The sequence below is a fragment of the Ruditapes philippinarum genome, unplaced genomic scaffold, assembly GCF_026571515.1.
Source record: "Ruditapes philippinarum isolate M1 unplaced genomic scaffold, ASM2657151v2 ctg1476_1_1_1_1, whole genome shotgun sequence".
In the NCBI taxonomy this organism is placed as follows: domain Eukaryota; kingdom Metazoa; phylum Mollusca; class Bivalvia; order Venerida; family Veneridae; genus Ruditapes; species Ruditapes philippinarum.
The window spans coordinates 109,857-129,521 of NW_026852145.1; the positions used below are offsets into that span (position 1 = coordinate 109,857).

Below are 19,665 nucleotides of genomic sequence, written 5' to 3' on the forward strand. Positions count from 1 at the left end.
CATAATAAGCTTTTATAAAAATCATAGATGGAATAGACTGGACCAGGGTGTATAATATCTTTTTCAGGGCGATTATGCCCATTCAGGTTTTCCTGAGATAGCATATGGACGTTATGCCGACACGTTAGTGCAGCGTGGGTATAAAGTTGCCAGGATAGAACAGACAGAAACACCGGAAATGATGAACGAGAGATGTAAAACTTGTACGTCATCTTACCTGTATAGTCGTAGTAGTTTAAATTTTGTTAATTAACTCTTACAATGCTAAGTTTCTCAAATGGACTTGTCCATCTTTCAACCTGGACAAAACTATTCAACTTTTCTTGGGACTTTTTCAACATATAAAATGACTGGAAAGAAAATAGTGTGTGGGTTTGAATCCTGCTGGGATTTTTTATTCCGTCATGTGATTAAGCTATCCAGCTAATGGTTCTATGTAGATGCCCCTTGGTGCATGGAAAGACACCAGAGGTCTTCAACCAGTAAAACTGGAAGGTTGCCATATGACCTTAACAGTTTTACTGCGATGTAAAACCCACCAAAAATATAAGAGGGGGAAAAAATCAAGAAAAACGAAGAAAAAATGAATGAGGAGGAAGTACTTTTTAGCTCGACTATTCGATAAGAATAAGTAGAGCTATTGCAGTCACCCGAGCGTCGGCGTCGGCGTAACCACTTATGTTAATATTTTAAGTTTTTGTAATAGTTCAAATATTTTCAAAGTCCATTGACATATGGTTTGAAACTTTTGCACACTTGTTCACCATCATGACCCCAACCTGTAGACAGGAGGAGGTAACTCTATCAAGCATTTTGACAGAATTATGCCCCTTTTTCGACTTAGAATTTACGTTAAAGTTTTTGTAATAGTTCAAATATTTTCAAAGTCCATTGACATATGGCTTTGAAACTTTGCACACTTGTTTACCATCATGACCCCAACCTGTAGACAGGAGGAGGTAACTCTATCAAGCATTTTGACAGAATTATGCCCCCTTTTCGACTTAGAATTTACGTTAAAGTTTTTTGTAATAGTTCAAATATTTTCAAAGTCCATAGACATATGGCTTTGAAACTTTGCACACTTGTTCACCATCATGACCCCCAACCTGTAGACAGGAGGAGGTAAACTCTATTAAGCATTTTGACTGAATTATGCCCTTTTTTCGACTTAGAATTTACGTTAAAAATTTTTGTAATAGTTCAAATATTTCAAAGTCCATTGACATATGGCTTTGAAAACTTTGCACACTTGTTTCAAACATTATAACCCCAACCTGTAAACAGGAGGAGGTAACTCTATCAAGCATTTTGACAGAATTATGCCCCTTTTTCGACTTAGAATTTACGTTAAAGTTTTTGTAATAGTTAAAATATTTTCAAAGTCCATTGACATATGGCTTTGAAACTTTGCACACTTGTTCACCATCATGACCCCAACCTGTAAACAGGAGGAGGTAACTGTATCAGGCATTTTTTTACTATCAAGCACTAAGAATAGTCGAGCGTTGCTGTCCTACCGACAGCTCTTGTTAAAACCATTATGTTAACCCTTAAAAGAAAGTAAATCTGTATACTAATTCACTAATGACTTAAGTCAATGTAGCTTGGACTAATGAACTTGAATAGAAAATACTAATGTCATACTCTTATTTCTATGATATATTGAATGTTATGTACTTGTAGTGAGTAGGCCGAGTAAATTTGATAAAGTCGTAAAGCGAGAGGTATGTAGGATAACAACAAAGGGGACCAAAACATTCAGCTTCCTGTCAGGAGAATGTGCTGACTCACAGAGTACCTATCTCCTAGCCATTGCTGAAAAGGTAATGTCTACTCTATCAATTTGCAAGGATACCCATATAATTTTGTTTTATTGTAAACCAAGAACAGTAGGGTGTAAAATATTAATGTTAAGCACATTCATGTTATAGATTCTGGTGCAATATGGATATTGGATATAATACAGTAAATTCTCTCTATTAAGACCACTGATGCGACTGACTCAAGGTGGTCTTAATAGTGAATAAGCCACTTTAACAACTTATGGAGTCCAACATTAACTAAATCTTCATTTTAAATAGTTTAAATGTCCAATATAACTTTCTTTATTACTTACAGGAGATGGAGACAGACAGCTGTAGTACATATGGGGTGTGTTTTGTTGATACATCTATTGGCAAGTTCCATGTAAGTTTTGACTTTGTGTTTCACAAGCCTTTCAACTTGAAGATTTATTTTGTTCTATAGTAATAATTGACTTAACCAAGGTTTTAGTTCATTATAGTGTTACACATAGATATTAATATCAAGTTTGGTTTTGGGACTTGCGATTTATCACCTGTTCATTGCTATATTACTATAGTTTCCCAATCATGCCATCTACTTTGTTTGTCATCACAAAGGCAACCTGCAGGAGACTAAAGATCATTTGAGCCGGGTCACGACAAAACCAACATAATGCGTTTGCGACCAGCATGGATCCAGACCAGCCTGCGCATCCGTGCAGTCTGATTAGGATCTATGCTGTTCGTTATCAGTTTCTCTACTTGTTATAGGGTTTGTAAGCGAACAGCATGGATCCTGATCACACTGGGCGGATGCGCAGGCTGGTCTGGATCCATGCTGGTCGCAAACGCACTATGTTGGTTTTGGTATGACGCGGCTCATTTGTGTCAGCATAAGCATTCTTTTATGTTAAGGACATACAGAATCAAAATATGTACATTATTCCAAAATGTTTACATGATAGTTTGTTCTTTTGATAATTTAAAAAATTCTTGATTATGTTTTTTCAGATAGGACAATTTTTGGATGACAGACATAGTTCTAGGTTACGGACCCTGCTTGCTCATTATCCACCTGTCCAGGTACATGTATATATTTTTGTTTTGACAGTTGAAATGTTTCATGAATAATTGTACATGTAAATTGAACAAATTACATCCCCCCCCCCCCAAAAAAAAAACAAACTATAAACGCATAATTATTTCGTGTAACAATTTTTTTTCTAATATTTGTGATGAAATATAGAAAATTATATTGCTTGCAGTCACAACTTTTATTTCTATATTTTTTTTTAATAACAAAAATAAAGAAGAAACTGTTTAAATTTTTTTTATTTTCTGGCCAGATTCTGCACGAGAAAGGTCATTTGTCACAGAGAACTCTGCAAGTCATCAACAACAATCTGACATCTGTAATGAAAGAGGCGTTGACTCCAAAAACAGAGTTCTGGGAGAGCAGTAAGACATTACGTGTTCTGTCGGAAGAGTCATATTTTAAACCAGATGACAGCAGTGATGTCGAATGGCCAGAAACACTTAAAGCCATGATGGCAGATAGTAAGAAAACTGTTTTCTTTTTGTACTCATTCAGTTTACAAAGTTAATCCCTTGGCAAGGCAATTATATCAGTTAAGTGATGTAGTGTAAAGTTGACTTCAGTGAAGCAAGCATGAATTCTAAAATGTTACCAACCTGCCTAGAAGCCCATTTTATCAGCCTTCCTAGAAGCCCATTTTATCAGCCTTCCTTAAAGCCCATTTTTTCAGCCTGACTAGAAGCCCATTTTATCACTCACGCTAGAAGCCCATTTTATCAGCTTGGCTAGAAGCCCATTTTATCAGCCTGGCTAGAAGCCCACTTATCAGCCTTATAGAAGCCCATTTTATCAGCTCATTTCGCTAGAAGCCCATTTTATCAGCCTTGCCTAGAAGCCCATTTTATCAGCGTTCCTAGAAGCCCATTTTATCAGCTCCTAGAAGTCCATTTATTAGAAGCCCATTTTATCAGCCTCCCTAGAAGCCCATTTTATCAGCCTTGCTAGAAGCCCATTTTATCAGCGTTCCTAGAAGTCCATTTTATCACTCTCGGTAAAAGCCCATCTTATCAGCCAGGCTAGAAGCCCATTTTATCAGCCTGCCTAGAAGCCCATTTTATCAGCATTCCTAGAAGTCCATTTTATCAGCCTCCCTAGAAGCCCATTTTATCAGCCTTGCTAGAAGCCCATTTTATCAGCGTTTCTAGAAGCCCATTTTATCAGCGTTCCTAGAAGTCCATTTTATCACTCTCGGTAGAAGCCCATCTTATCAGCCAGGATAGAAGCCCATTTTATCAACCTGCCTAGAAGCCCATTTTATCAGCCAGGCTAGAAGCCCATTTTATCAGCCTGCCTAGAAGCCCATTTTATCAGCCTGCCTAGAAGCCCATTTTATCAGCCTGCCTAGAAGCCCATTTTATCAGCCTTACTAGAAGCCCATTTTATCAGCATTCCTAAAAGTCCATTTTATCAGCCTCCCTAAAAGCCAATTTTATCAGCCTTGCTAGAAGCCCATTTTATCAGCATTCCTAGAAGCCCATTTTATCAGCATTCCTAGAAGTCCATTTTATCACTCTAAGTAGAAGCCCATCTTATCAGCCAGGCTAAAGAAGCCCATTTTATCAACCTGCCTAGAAGCCCATTTTATCAGCCTGCCTAGAAGCCCATTTTATCAGCGTTGTCTAGAAGCCCATTTTATCACTCGGTAGAAGCCCATCTTATCAGCCAGGCTAGAAGCCCATTTTATCAACCTGCCTAGAAGCCCATTTTATTAGCCTGCCTAGAAGCCCATTTTATCAGCCTGCCTAGAAGCCCATTTTATCAGCCTGGCTAGAAGCCCATTTTATTAGAAGCCCATTTTATCAGCCTGCCTAGAAGCCCATTTTATCAGGCTGGCTAGAAGCCCATTTTATCAGCCTGCCTAGAAGCCCATTAAGTCAGCCTCCCTAGAAGCCAATTTTATCAGCCTTGCTAGAAGCCCATTTTATCAGCGTTCCTAGAAGTCCATTTTATTAGAAGCCCATTTTATCAGCCTCCCTAGAAGCCCATTTTAGCCCATTTTAATAGCCTTCCTAAAAGCCCATTTTATCAGACTGCCTTGAAGCCCATTTTTTCAGCCTGACTAGAAGCCCATTTTATCAGCCTGGCTAGAAGCCCACTTTATCAGCATAGAAGCCCATTTTATCAGCCTGCCTAGAAGCCCATTTTATCAGCCTTTCTAAAAGCCCATTTTATCAGACTGCCTTGAAGCCCATTTTATCAGCGTTCCTAGAAGCCAATTTTATCAGCGTTCCTAGAAGTCCATTTTATCAGTCTGTCTTGAAGCCCATTTTATCAGCCTGGCTAGAAGCCCATTTTATCAACCTGCCTAGAAGCCCATTTTATCAGCCTCCCTAGAAGCCCATTTTATCAGCCTTCCTAGAAGCCCATTTTATCAGCCTGCCTAGAAGCCCATTTTATCAGCCTTCCTAGAAGCCCATTTTTTCAGCCTGGCTAGAAGCCCATTTTATCAGCCTGGCTAGAAGCCCACTTTATCAGCCTAGAAGCCCATTTTATCACTCTCGCTAGAAGCCCATTTGATCAGCTTGCCTAGAAGCCCATTTTATCAGCCCGCCTAGAAGCCCATTTTATCAGCGTTCCTAGAAGTCCATTTTATCAGTCTGTCTTAAAGCCCATTTTATCATCCTGGCTAGAAGCCCATTTTATCAGCCTTCCTAGGAGCCAATTTTATCAGCCTGCCTAGAAGCCCATTTATCAGCCTTCCATAGAAGCCCATTTTTCAAAGCCTGTCTAGAAGCCCATTTTATCAGCCTGGCTAGAAGCCCACTTTATCAGCCTTCCTAGAAGCCCATTTTATCAGCCCTGTTCTAAAAGCCCATTTTATCAGACTGCCCTTGAAGCCCATTTAATCAGCCCGTTCCTAGAAGCCCATTTTATCAGCGTTCCTAGAAGTCCATTTTATCAGTCTGTCTTGAGCCCATTTTATCAGCCTGTGGCTAGAAGCCCATTATATCACCTGCCTAGAAGCCATTTAATCAGCACTGCCTAGAAGCCCATTTTATCATCCTGGCTAGAAGTTCCATTTTATCAGCCTTCCTAGGAGGCCAATTTTATCAGCCTGCCTAGAAGCCCATTTTATCAGCCTTCCTAGAAGCCCATGTTTATCAGTCTGGCTAAGAAGCCCATTTTTATCAGCCTGGCTAGAAGCCCATTTTATCAGCTGCTAGAAGCCCCCATTTAGTCAAGCTCCCTTAGAAGCACCATTTATATCAGCCTTCCTAGAAGCCCATTTTATCAGCCTTCCTAGAAGCCCATTTTATCAGCCTGGCTAGAAGCCCATTTTATCAACCTGCCTAGAAGCCCATTTAATCAGCCTTCCTAGAGGCCCATTTTATCAGCCTGGCTAGAAGCCCATTTTATCAGCCTGGCTAGAAGCCCATTTTATCAGCCTGTCTAGAAGCCCATTTTATCAGCCTTCCTAGAAGCCCATTTTATCAGCCTTCCTAGAAGCACGTTTTATCAGCCTGGCTAGAAGCCCATTTTATCAGTCTGAGCTTTTGTCAGATTGTTTAGATAAAAAAGTGGTATTATGCCCATCTAAGTGTAAATAGTGAGTCTACTGGTGAAAGTGGAAAAAAAACGCTTTACATTTTGTTAAATTTTTTTCAATTTTATATTCTACTTTGACAAAATAATTAAATATTTTTTTGAGACCAACTGAAATTTCTATATATACTCTGTTATTGATCTGTAATATTTTATTGGAAACAATTGTTATCATCAGTCATTGGTTAAACACCATTAAAATTATGAGCCGTTTAAAATACTGTACAGTCAAACGTGTATTAAGCGACCGGGCAAGGGAAACACCAAAAACGGTCGCTTAATGAAACGGTCTCTTAAGACAGTCAGCATGATATAAAAGTCAAAATTTATAAATGACATCTTTTTTATTCGATGGGATTGTTTTTCAACTTAATTTTTATATAAATGTTGAATAATAACTACGCTCAGTTTTTCACACGTTTATTGTTTGTTTTGATTGCTGACACTTTGACATAACGAGTTGGCTTTTCAAAAAAACAATTACTTGACAGGTAAAAAATGGTCGTTTAATGAAAGATTTTATGTCAAATTTGTGACAATTAGCGGTCGTGGGCGCGTTAGCAAAAAATCGCTTAATACATTAAAATATAGAGAAAAAAAATGATCGGGGGGGAAATTTAAATGGTCGTTTTTTTGGAAAAATCGTTAATACACGTGGTCACCATTGGAAAATTAGACCTGTTAAAAATAGCTAATTTGGCTCATCTTGACAACAACAAAAATGAGCATAATGTCATAACAATTTTACAAATGAAGTCTAATTATTGTTGTCAATGATGATTTTACTAAGAGGCAATAATATATTAAGCGCCCTGAGTGACAAATAAGCTATTATTGCTGGAGTTCTGCTACCAATAGTTAAATTTGGGTTTCCATTTTGTGTAAAAAACACTTCTGTTGTCAACATTTTCTTGTCTGCCACAAAGTGTTTGATATCATGAATAAATGAAATTTTAACAAAATGTAATAATTTTATGTCTCCATCAATAGATGATGCTCTTGGTCGTACAGCATCCGAGGAATACAGTCTAGCTGTCAGTTCACTAGGAGCTCTCACCTGGTATGTTCACTTATGATATTGTTAAACTTTACATTTTCCTTCGACTTGTTTTAGCTGGCATCTGTGGCCAAGTGGTTAAGGTTGTTGACTTCAAACCACTTGCCACTTACTGCTGTGCATTCCCCAGGGAGTATGGATTTTTCATGTGAAGAAGGTTTCCAACTAGCTCACGGAACCATTGGTGGTTCTACTCAGGTGCCTACTTGGTCTGATAAATAGACACAGAAGGTCTTCCTCAACCAGTAAACTTGGAAGCTTACCATTGCAGTATCAATATGACTAAAATCCAACAAAAACAAAAAAACTCTTATGATATTTTGTACTCTGTTACTGCCATGTATGTGATTAAACCTAATCTGCTGGAACTAAAGTTATCAGCCTTTGCCACCAGTATAGAGCACATCAGTGCAATCTGAACAGGCATTTTGCTTGTTTTCCAGAAGGTTTTTTATTTTATTTTGCGTGATATAAACTTTAAAATGTAAGTGATATTCAAACCTCAGATGGGTTTAACATACTGGGATAGGTCATGACTCTTCCCCCCCCCCCCCCTTTCTTGATATGTGCAAGTATATGTTATCTATGAAAATAGCTAATGGTAATGTTATAATGATAGCAAGTAATGTCATGTGATGAAATTTGATTTTCTTCCAGGTATTTACAGTATTCTCTACTGGACGAAGAACTTCTTTCTATGAGAACATTTGAGAAATATGAACCATTAGATAATCTGAAGAAAGAAGATAAAGGTGGCAAGAGTAGTTTTAATTTTGGAACAAAACATATGATTCTAGATGGTGTATCGTTGTCCAACTTGGACGTTACTGAAAACAGCAGTACTGGAACGTTAGAGGGAACATTACTGGAGAGATTGGATCAATGCTATACACCATTTGGTAAGGAACACCAGCATAGATGTAGTTTACTATCAGTAGGTAAAAATGTACTGATGCTGAAATATCATTGACTGCCCCTCACTGCTGTGGGTTCGAATCCTGACAGAGACTTTGAATTCTTTCATTCGAGGAAGCTATCCAGCTAGCTTATGGAATGTTGGTGTCAGTAAAAATCAATTGTTAACAAAAATAATCCAATTAATTACTAACATCAGTGAAATGTTTGCTCAGTCGCAACAGTAAGGGATGAATTGCAGTTGATTTGAACTAGTTTGGGTATGAATGTACTGTAGTCGCTCCCCTTTGTTGTTCTTCTCTAGAAATTGTAAAATGGCGACCAGAAAATACTACATATCTATATAATGATGGTATACATTACCATTATGAACAAGGGTAATAATTATGGTTGCTTATATAACTGATATTTGTTACACTATGTACATAATGAGAGTAGATTAAAAATGATAATTTGCTGAAAATTTGCTAGTCATACTGGAATATTTTAGTTGCATTATACGTGAATACATATACAGTACAGATATCGAGGAATATGCAAATTTCTGCGAGTATCGAGTAATCTCAAAAAGCGTGACTCCGAGTGGATTATAAATTTTCTTGGGTGAAAAAGAGTGACTCCGAGACAAAAACGAGTGACAATTTTGTCCGCGGGACTCCATGAACCTCATAGTCAAAAAGAGTGACTCCGAGAAAATAAGACTGATTTGGTACACGAATGCTTTATTTATTTATTAATTAATATAATGCTCTACCTCTAAAATAAAATCCTTCAACGCATGTATATTATTCATTCAAAATAACAATGTTGTCGAAAATTCTTCGTTGATGTAAAGTATCACAAGTGAAAACGAAAGTAGACACACTTGATTCATTAATTGATTAAAGGAAAATATAACCGATGATTTCCCGCAATTCCCGTAACGCTCAGTGTCAAAAACCTATTTAATTTAGTATTCTAAAATAAGAAAATAAAGATGAGCTTCTTTTTTGCATTGTTTATACAAATTTATAATTATTATGTAAGCAAAAAAAAAGAAGAAGAAAAAAAAGGAAATACATGGCAAAACAACCACGTGCTTAGGTAGATTCATTCCATTGACACACTATTGTAAGGGAAATTATACTTTGTACCTGAACTGAATAAAAAAACAACATTTTCTTTAAGACAGTTTACAAAGTATTCTTCAGTGAAATGCATCTGCCTTGGAAAGTAATTTTATACTTTTAAGTCAGGCTTTTAGATAAATTTGTACCAGTTACATAAATGATACCAAACTGATTTCCATGTAAAGTACATGTACGTCTCCTTTTAATTGTTGGTTGATAAAAAATCCGTGAAATACGAGATATAATACATCATTCCATACAATGCACTAGCCAAAACAGCGACACCCTATGTCGGCATGTACAGTCCTGCTTTTAACATTAATGTTTAAATTTATTTTACTATTGCTTTCAGAACAAAATAGAACAGAGTTAAGAAGTTCGATCTGCTAGGCAATTCTACCGATGTTGGCAGCACAAGAAAGGACAACATTAAGGAATTCATTCATGAAATTCTACCGATGTTTGCAGGGGGAAAACAACAGGCGCTGCGTTGTCTCAAAAATAAAACCATGAATTTTAAAAAAAGAACATTGAGATTGGCAGTGATTTTTTAAAGGCATGGCGGTCTTTTTCAATCCACATACGTACCTGTACAACGCATGCCCGCTTGCTGTGACGATCAAATATGTTCATATGCTATTATAAAAATATTGTTTTATCGTCTATGAACAGTACATGTACGTGAAATCAGAAGTAGTTTAATCTTTGTCAAAACTGTTTTTTTATTTTTTATAAAATGACATGATATAGATGATGTACAAACCATAAACAAATAAAACAAAAAGACAAATAAAATGATCATTTTATTCTTTGCTGTTTTTATTTTTTGTCAATCTGTGTAATGCTGATTACAGGTGAATGAATTACGGGAGCAGTGCGCTAGGTAAGTTGAACGGCCTCTGTCAACTTGTTAACACCTCTATATATAACTCTTGAATATTCCTCCATAATGCCTGAAATAAAAAACAAAAATCTTAATTTATTAATGATCATCACAAGACAACTGACTTTTGATATCAATATCGACATACGTCTACATATGACTTTGATAACAGAATGAGACCGACAGATTTTCGGAGATACTCTTTGAATAAAATTACAACAATATATTACTAATTTTTATGCAGCTTTATTTAGAAACGATTAAGTTAATGTTAATTCTCAAAAATTATATATAAATCAAGTGTCTTCTAAGAAAAACGGCGGATGTGACAGGTTGACACGTAACTAAAATACATGTAAACAATGGATTATGAAGAAACGTACATGCACATTATGACAATTTTTAAAACTATACAAACCAATATAAAAGTTGGGAAAGTCAATTTTTTTGATGTGCACATGTTATTAATGATTAAAATATTGTGAGGATCGAAACTCATTTTCCACATTGAAAAAAACACAACACAATATTTGGCACCTGAAATAAATTAGAACGGCACGTTATCGGTATTTGATGCATATAGAAACATTTAAGATTAAGAAGTTTATATAATTAATTCATTTCTTAAAGAAGTATAAAAAAATGTTGGGCTGTTATTATATGGATTTTTTAAATCGCTTTTTGTTTTTGATAGAATTTCGGGTTCCTGTGGTTATTGCTACTGACCTAATTAATCGGGATAAAAATAAACTTGAGAACTGATGACGCTTACGGTACAGTAGTGATTTTTTCTAATCAAATGTACCTTTCAACTGTTTCAGGGTAAATTGAAAACAACAACCGTAAAAATCATCTTTATTTTCGAATGGTAATCTAAAGAATTAAATTAAATATAAAATGAGATTACACTTGCATTTATTTACACCAGCTAGACACCGACACGGAGTTACGCGGTAATTCTCTCTCGGAGTCACGCGCTTTTATTTTCGTCTCGGAGTCACTCTCATCACACGTTTCTCACGCGGAGTCACTCGTTTTTATGGACAAATACTCTCGCGGAGTTGCGAGTACTTTCCTCGATCCTCGGAGGATTTTGCATATTCCTCGATATCTGTACTGTACTTAAGAAATCACTATTTCAGGAAAGCGTCTATTTAGACAGTGGCTATGTGCTCCCCTATGTAATCCAGTGTCCATTAATGACAGACTGGATGCTGTAGAAGATTTGATTGGCTGTCAGGATGTGGTAGCTGAAGTTGTTGAAAAAATTAAAAAGTTACCAGATCTAGAAAGATTATTAAGCAGGTACATATACATGTATATATGATAGTGTTGATTTAAGATCTCCAAAAAGTTAAGAGATATCTTGTTATCTTGTGTCTGTTATTGAATTATTTATAACGCTCTGAATGTAAGAGTTTGGTTTTTATGCTGATTTTGACATACTTTTGGTCATGTCGCGGTGGTTGGTCCACTTAAACTTGCTTTCCTAGATAACTAACCGGTAATTACCAATTTTCTCAGTAAGGACTTGACGATTTTCTGAATCAGCAGCGAGCGACAAATGTCAAAAAGACTTGAATGTCGAAAACAATTGTCACAGACAAAACTATAGCAAAACGATTATTAAGCATTTTAATGGTTTAACTTAAATTGGATGTTTTTGAATGCTCCTAATTATCGGTCCAGATTTGAAGAAATAACTGAGGGAGCTTGTCTGAAATAATACACATTGGAGCACTCCACCAGATCAGCTGGAAAGTCTCTGTATAACCTTGGCAGTGTCGGTGTAACTTTAGAATTAAATATGAAAAGCTCAACTAACTAAAAAAATAACTCAGCATTTTGAAGGAATTTAATAATGTATTGTACAGTGTAACTTCCGAATTCCGGAACTTCTGAAATCCGGAAACTTCTAAAAACCGAACATTTTTTTCGGTCCCGATTTTTTCCCTTCTATTTTCTATTAATATAATACTTCTGAATTCCGGAACTTCTAAATTCTGAATTCTAGACGATATTTTGGTAAAATTAGAGTCAAATCAATGGAATTTTACCTCCAAAAACCGGAAATATCCAAAGGTGTGAAATACATTGTAAAACGAGAATTTTTACCCTGCAGGAAGATTTAATCTCCCTATCGACTGTTTACTAATTAGCGGTGATCGTGTAATTTGACACGCGTTAAAATCACAAACTGTGAAATGGTATGTTTGAAGTGATGTGGTTAATTAAAGTAATTTACGGCGGTCAGTTAATTTAAAGTGTTTATTAGCAGATTAAATGACAATTAATTGGACAATGTATGCACCAAAAGTCTTTAGGAATTTTATTGCATTTTATGTAATAATTAATTAACTAGCATCGGACGATATGTAAGTTTATGCAATTAACAACATTTCTACAAACTGATAGAAATTCAAAAGCATTTGCAGGTAAGATAAAAATGTATTCTTTTCATGCACATCTTTATCTTGATTAAAAGACTATTATATATGATAATACAGTAATGGCCACATCTTCCTTGACATTTAGTGATATTAAGTGGCTTAGTCTTGTCCACATTATCATAAACCTCTGAATTCCGGAAACCTCTGAAATCCGAACTTTTTGACAAGTCCCATGGGTGTTCGGTTTTCGGAAGTTACACTGTATGTAATGAATGTTGAATGTGAGACAAAAATCCTTTTGAAGATTTTCATGAATTTTAATTCTGGATTTGTGTATAAGTATTGTGTAAAAGAAAGAAAAGAAAAGAAAGAAATTTCTAATTATTGAAATTGTTAAAAAAGTCATGTTTTCTTTTTCTTAACAGGATTCATACACTTGGTACAGCAAAGAGTAAAAAACATCCAGATGGGCGTGCTATCCTGTATGAGGAGGTTACTTATAGGTTTGTTCTATTATCATATTCTTCTGTTTAACATACATATATATTTTCAAACTGACCTGTTCCATGTTTTCAACTGACCTGTTCCATGTTTTCAAACTGACCTGTTCCATGTTTTCAACTGACCTGTTCCATGTTTTCAAACTGACCTGTTCCATGTTTTCAAACTGACATGTTACATGTTTTCAAAGTAACATGTTCCATGTTTTCAATTGACCTATTCCATGTTTTCAAACTGACATGGTCCAAGTTTTCAACTAACATGTTCCATGTTTTCAAAGTAACATGTTACATGTTTTCAACTGATATGTTCCATGTTTTCAACTGACATGTTCCATGTTTTCAATTGACATGTTCCATGTTTCAAACTGACCTGTTCTATGTTTTCAACTAACATGTTCAATGTTTTCAAAGTAACATGTTACATGGTTTCAAAGTAACATGTTACATGTTTTCAACTGACATGTTCCATGTTTCAAACTGACCTGTTTCGTGTTTTCAAACTGACCACTGCCTAGAAACCTTAATGATGGTAAGTGATATGTATTCACATTGCTCAATGATTGCACTTACAAATGATATGTTCAGTGTCGGAGAAACTTAAAACCAGAGGCAGTGAAAGAATAGGACATGCTGGCTTGTAATATAAAATTTTGAACAAGAATTTTCTAAATTTGTTGTTCTGTATTTCAGTAAAAGAAAGATAGAAGATTTTTTGGCAACTCTGGATGGCTTCAAAGTTGCTGCAAAAATTGCACAGAAGTTCAGTCATACAGTTTCAAACTTCAAGTAAGTCAATGTTTGTTTTTTCTTAAACATACTATAAACATTTTGGATGTATTCATATCATGATTTTTAGCTCAACTCTGGCTTGCTTTGGTCAAGTTTTTGCATGCAAATTGATATCTCTAAAACTATTTAAGGAAATGGGTTGAAACTGAACACATTTAGTTTTTGAGAGCATAATAGGAGTTCCCTATCCATGGTCCATAATTCTCACATGTATTTTGACAGAATTATGTCCAAAAGTGTAAAAACAAAATTTGAATCTTGTATAGATAAACTTTGGGATTAAAATGGAAAAATCTGTAAAAAATAATATAGAAAATGCTCATTAAATTAAATAGTGCTATATTTGCTTGTTTGAGTTGACATTAAATTAAGTTTTTTTTGTGTAAATGATAATTCTTGAAAAAAAGCAGAGTGAGGATACAATCTGAAATTTTGCACACAAATTATTGGTATAGACCAACATCAAATGGTATAAAAATCTTGAAACATATTTCCATTACCGTTGTGTCACAAACGTTAATATCTCAAAATCATATTTATCATCGGTCATTCAAAAACAACTCAATGGAGTCCCTTTAATTTATGTATCTCAAAATCATATTTACTATTCGTCATTCAAAAACACCCTGGTGGAGTCCCTTTAATTTATGTATCTCAAAATCATATTTACCGTTCGTCATTCATAAACACCCTGGTGGAGTCCCTTTAATTCATGTATCTCAAAATCATATTTAGAGTCCGTCATTCAGAAACACGTCAATGTAGTCCCTTTAATGTATATAATATGTATACTTTGTCTATTACAGATCACAGCTTCTAACAAAAACGCTTGGTATTGATGGCAAAAGTGAGGGTGGTTTGTTTCCAGATCTTGTAGATGAATTGAAGTTCTTTGATGTAAGTCTTACAATAGTACATAGTGCATACCTACTTAGATTAATTATGTTGGTGCGCTGTAACACCAAACCAAACAAACAAACTTAGCTTAACAAGACAACTTCCTGTTTAGTATCTTTAAAGACTGACAATACTCCCAACAAAAAAAAAATAACACACCAGGCACTTTGGGACGATAGTTCAGTGCAAATTTTGTTGAAGGCACTTGTCTCTGTCCGTGTGTTAGTTTAAACCTCAGGCTTGGCATGTTTATTAGCACACTACAGTATATTAGAAATGCAGACAGTTTGTTATTACTGCATTGTAGAGGCAATTTAAAGTGACAGCTTTTGGGCTTTCAGTCTATTTAATTTATCAACAAGCTGATATTGGTCAGCTTTTGTTTAGTCCTGGTTCTGGTTACAAATGTGCAGGGAGGCATTAAAGTGGAATTTATACTATTTGAGGTGAAATTAAGCTTTTTTCTTGAGAGGGAAAGGGGAAACGGCTTGTACTTTGCTGTAAAATTTAGGGGGAAATCACTGTATTGTGTATTCTTCCACTTATGTTATTTTTCTCTTAATTTTAGCATGCTTTTGACCATAATAAAGCCAAGAAAGAAGGAGTCATTGTACCTAGCAGAGGTTTGTCATTATTTTATCGTTATCATTATGTTACAAGTTGTGGCGTCCGTGTCTGAGTGATTAAGGTCATTAACTTCAAATCACTTGTACCTCACCTGTAGATTCGAATCCCAACAGAGACTTTTGATTCTTTCATTTGATGAGCAAGCTATCCAGCTGTCTTACGGTACACAGTGGTTCTACTCAAGAAAATATCTTTGTACGAGGCATTCAGCAGAATGTTTTGGTGAATGCTGGGACACAATGGCATCCTCAAACATCTAAGCACTATTACAGTGAAGAAGCCCTTATTTTCAAAGATTTTTAGAATTTTTATTCAATATTTTTATTTTGTAACTTTCAATTGGGAATTTTTTCCTGTAGATTGGGAAAATAATATACTATGACGCAATAACGGCTATAAAATAAGCCAAAAAGAATCCCTATCGTAAATATTTGAAATGTTAACATGTTTTGAATTTAACAGCTCTTTTCAGTTCAAACAATATGAAAACATTTAGACTTGGACTTCCTTCACATTTAAATATTAAATATTTGTCATATCATGTCATTACCGAATTATTTACCGCAGCATTGCCATATTCGAATCATTTCTTATTTATTTTACAACATAAATGTTTGTATAATGTTAGGAGTGGACTCGGACTATGATAAAGCAATATGTGACATAGAATCTACACAGTCCAGTCTACAACAGTATCTAGATAAACAGAAAACCAGACTAGGTTGCAGGGTATGTAGTCAAATGTCATTTCTCTTTTCTTTTTTTTTCGTAAGCAAAATATTTGAGCCGCGTCATGATAAAACCAACATAGTGCGTTTGCGACCAGCATGGATCCAGACCAGCCTGTGCATCCGCATATTATGATCAGGATCCATGCTGTTTGATATCAATTTCTCTACTTGTATTAAGGTTTGTAAGCGAACAGCATGGATCCTGATCAGACTACGCAAATGTGCAAGCTGGTCTGAATCCATGCTGGTCGCAAACACACTATGTTGGTTTTGTTATGGCACGTCTCATTTTGTATATATAGAATTTATTTTAGTTTGATAGTGTAGGAAGCTTATTCTTTATAGAAACACTCTCGAATCTGTTTCTGAGCAATAAGTGTAGTTTCTTGCCTAAGAAAACAAGGGCTTGCCCCTGACAGGATTTGAACAAACATTTGAGCTAACCTTGGCTTTGCTGGAGCTGTATTATTGCTTTAAAATTCTCTAAAAAGTAGAAACCTGTGACTGGTCAACTTCTTTATCTCCAAGGATATTTTGTGTCCTTTTGAATTTGAAGTTAACTTTACTAATTAAATAGACTGTTGTCATGGTGTCCCATTTATTTAAGTCAATAGTGTACTGGGGTACCGGAAAAAATCGTTACCAAATGGAAATACCAGAGAGTTCTATAAAAAATGTACCAAACGAGTACCAGCTGATGTCATCAAAGAAAGGAGCTAAACGATTTAGAACAACAGAAATAGAAGAGATGTTGTCTGAGCTTGTAGATGCTGAGGAGAGGAAGGACGCAGCGTTGAAGGATGTGATGAGACGAATATTTCATAATTTTGATAAACGGTAAAAAAAAATTTGTTATTGCTTTTCCAAAGAATTTGAAATTGAAAAATGACATTGTAAGAATTATATCAAGATTTATACAGTAAAGATGCCTTTAATTGAGCCTGAGGTATATATCATTTGGCATTTTCATTCTTAGAAAGAAAGAGAAATAAAACTTTGGACCTATCTGACATTCAACGTAATTAAAAAAACTCAACTTAAAAAGTAAAATATTGCAAATAAAGTAATTCACACATTGCCATCGGCACTTTCAGTCCATGTCTATCTACAAATAAAAGACAAAAAATGTGAGAATAGCCCTTACTTGCAGTAGTCATACAGTAGCAATATGGTGAAAATTAGTTACTCATTGCATATAACATGTAAATCATTTATAAATTGTGAATATTTTTACTTTTCTTATAATCTTAAAAATCTAAGTACATTTTTCTCAATTGAAAAAATATTTTTGGCTCATCTGGAGGCATGCAACTTTACAAATTATTTTAATCACCAAGGTATAAGATGTGGGATACTGCGGTACAATGTATGTCTGTATTAGATGTATTGTTATCCATGGCTCAGTATAGTAGATGTGCCGATGGTGTAGTTTGTAGACCAGAGATTGTGCTACCTGAAGAGAATCAACAGGTATGGTATAATAACTGTCTATTCTTTGAATGTTTGGCGATGATCATGTTAAAGGGAAATGATCTTTAATGGAAGAAATTTGAGAACAGAAATTTATTATGTTGATACTATTTAGTATTATACATTAAAACTGGCCACAAAGGAATTATATAATTTAAATGTTGTTGGTAAGTGTGAAATACATGATCAGATATGACATATCAATATAAAAAAGTTTTAAGGAAAAAAAATGTTATTAGTCATATAAATGTTCATACTAAATCCCTTTAGATCAATTAACATGTTGTTTTTACAGAAATATTTCAAAGGAATATCAAATGATATATTTCCATTGTGTATATCAGTATTTGAAATACTTATGAAACATATGCCCATTGTAGACCATCCACTTTTACCAAATGTATCAAGTCTCAGTTGTTATATTGGACTAAGTACAAGTATGGATTTGGTACTGAAACAAATTTCAAATGATAAGAAATACTACTGTCCTGCATGCAATTCCTCCTACATTTCAACCAAATTTTCTTGCACACATGGTCAGTAATTTTTAATTTATTCACCTGCTGAGATTATGACCCTTTGTTGTGATAATATTTCTTCACATGTAATACAAAGAGAAATGAGCCGCGTCATGACAAAACCAACGTAATGCTTTTGCGACCAGCATGGATCCAGACCAGCCTGGGCATCCGCGCAGTCTGATCAGGATCCATGCTGTTCGCTATCAGTTTCTCTACTTGTAATAGGGTTGGTAAGTGAACAGCATGGATCCTGATCAGACTGCGCGAACGCGCAGGCTGGTCTGGATCCATGCTGGTCGCAAACCCATTATGTTGGTTTTGTCATGACACGGCTCAAATACTCATCTCTCTACACAACCTCCAGCATTTCTTGAGAGCGATTTCAACCAATTTTCAATGAATATTGTCACCAAGTTCCTGATGTGTAACTTTTGTTGAAGCGTTGTCAGTCTAAAGATGTTAAACAGGAGGTTGTCTTGAATTAAGAAAACTAAACTGTGCCGATTAATTAAAAATTTTCTGTACAACAATGGAATACTGCAAAATAATAATTATTTGTAGGGCACTAATTTTTCGTTGTTTTCGTGGATAGGTCACAAATTTAAGATCCAATGCTGAAAGAGTATTTTGCATCACATTATTTACATTTTACCTTTTGAAAAAGTAAAAAATCCATGAAGTTAAGTACCGAAGGAAATCTTCTTTGTGAGAAAACCTCAAAACTTCATATTCACGAAATTAAGTGAATTTACAGTAGAGAAGATTTTGTTATTGGGAGAAAAAAACAGAAAGTGGAACAACACTCTGAACTGTTCAACAAATGAAGTTAGTATTTATTTTTCATAAAAAAATACTCAAAAAAATTATCATTTTTCATAAAAAATACTCTGTAAATATTATTTTCTTTTATTTCAGCCATACCTGGAGATCAGGGATGCTAGACATCCGTGCATATGTCGTACATTCAGTGGTGGTGATTTCATACCTAATGATACAGTTATAGGAATAAAAGATGTAAGAATTGTTCAGCATATGAAATATATGGTGCTGGTGTATTATTTTTCATATCAATATACATGTATATACTAGTTTACAGCTGCAACATAGAGGAATGAAAATTTACCTATTTGTATAAATCACAAAAACAAAGTGGTTTCTACTCAGTGCCCAATGGAGTCTAAAATAATGCACCGAAGGGTCTTCCTCCACCATTAAAGCTGGAAAGTCCTATACTGTGTTTATATATGAAATATATGGTGCCGGTGTATTATTTTTCATATCGATATATTTCATGAGAAATAAAAAAGAAATGGAAAAGAATGCCCTTCTTAAAGATTAATATGATTC

The 19,665-nt window shown here is 35.0% G+C and overlaps 1 protein-coding gene across 1 annotated transcript in view; it reads left to right on the forward strand.

The window, feature by feature from the left end:
• Positions 1–19,665, forward strand: part of LOC132750679 (DNA mismatch repair protein Msh6-like) — a 45,014-nt gene that overhangs the window by 18,859 nt on the left and 6,490 nt on the right. The window contains exons 12-27 of the mRNA XM_060740696.1: positions 68–203; positions 1,687–1,826; positions 2,122–2,190; positions 2,799–2,870; positions 3,134–3,344; positions 7,417–7,486; positions 8,141–8,382; positions 11,533–11,695; positions 13,206–13,283; positions 13,974–14,069; positions 14,879–14,969; positions 15,538–15,592; positions 16,225–16,325; positions 16,935–17,164; positions 17,665–17,797; positions 19,234–19,332. Of these exons, the coding sequence (XP_060596679.1) occupies positions 68–203; positions 1,687–1,826; positions 2,122–2,190; positions 2,799–2,870; positions 3,134–3,344; positions 7,417–7,486; positions 8,141–8,382; positions 11,533–11,695; positions 13,206–13,283; positions 13,974–14,069; positions 14,879–14,969; positions 15,538–15,592; positions 16,225–16,325; positions 16,935–17,164; positions 17,665–17,797; positions 19,234–19,332 (1,986 nt within the window). The remainder of the gene's footprint in view (positions 1–67; positions 204–1,686; positions 1,827–2,121; positions 2,191–2,798; positions 2,871–3,133; positions 3,345–7,416; positions 7,487–8,140; positions 8,383–11,532; positions 11,696–13,205; positions 13,284–13,973; positions 14,070–14,878; positions 14,970–15,537; positions 15,593–16,224; positions 16,326–16,934; positions 17,165–17,664; positions 17,798–19,233; positions 19,333–19,665) is intronic.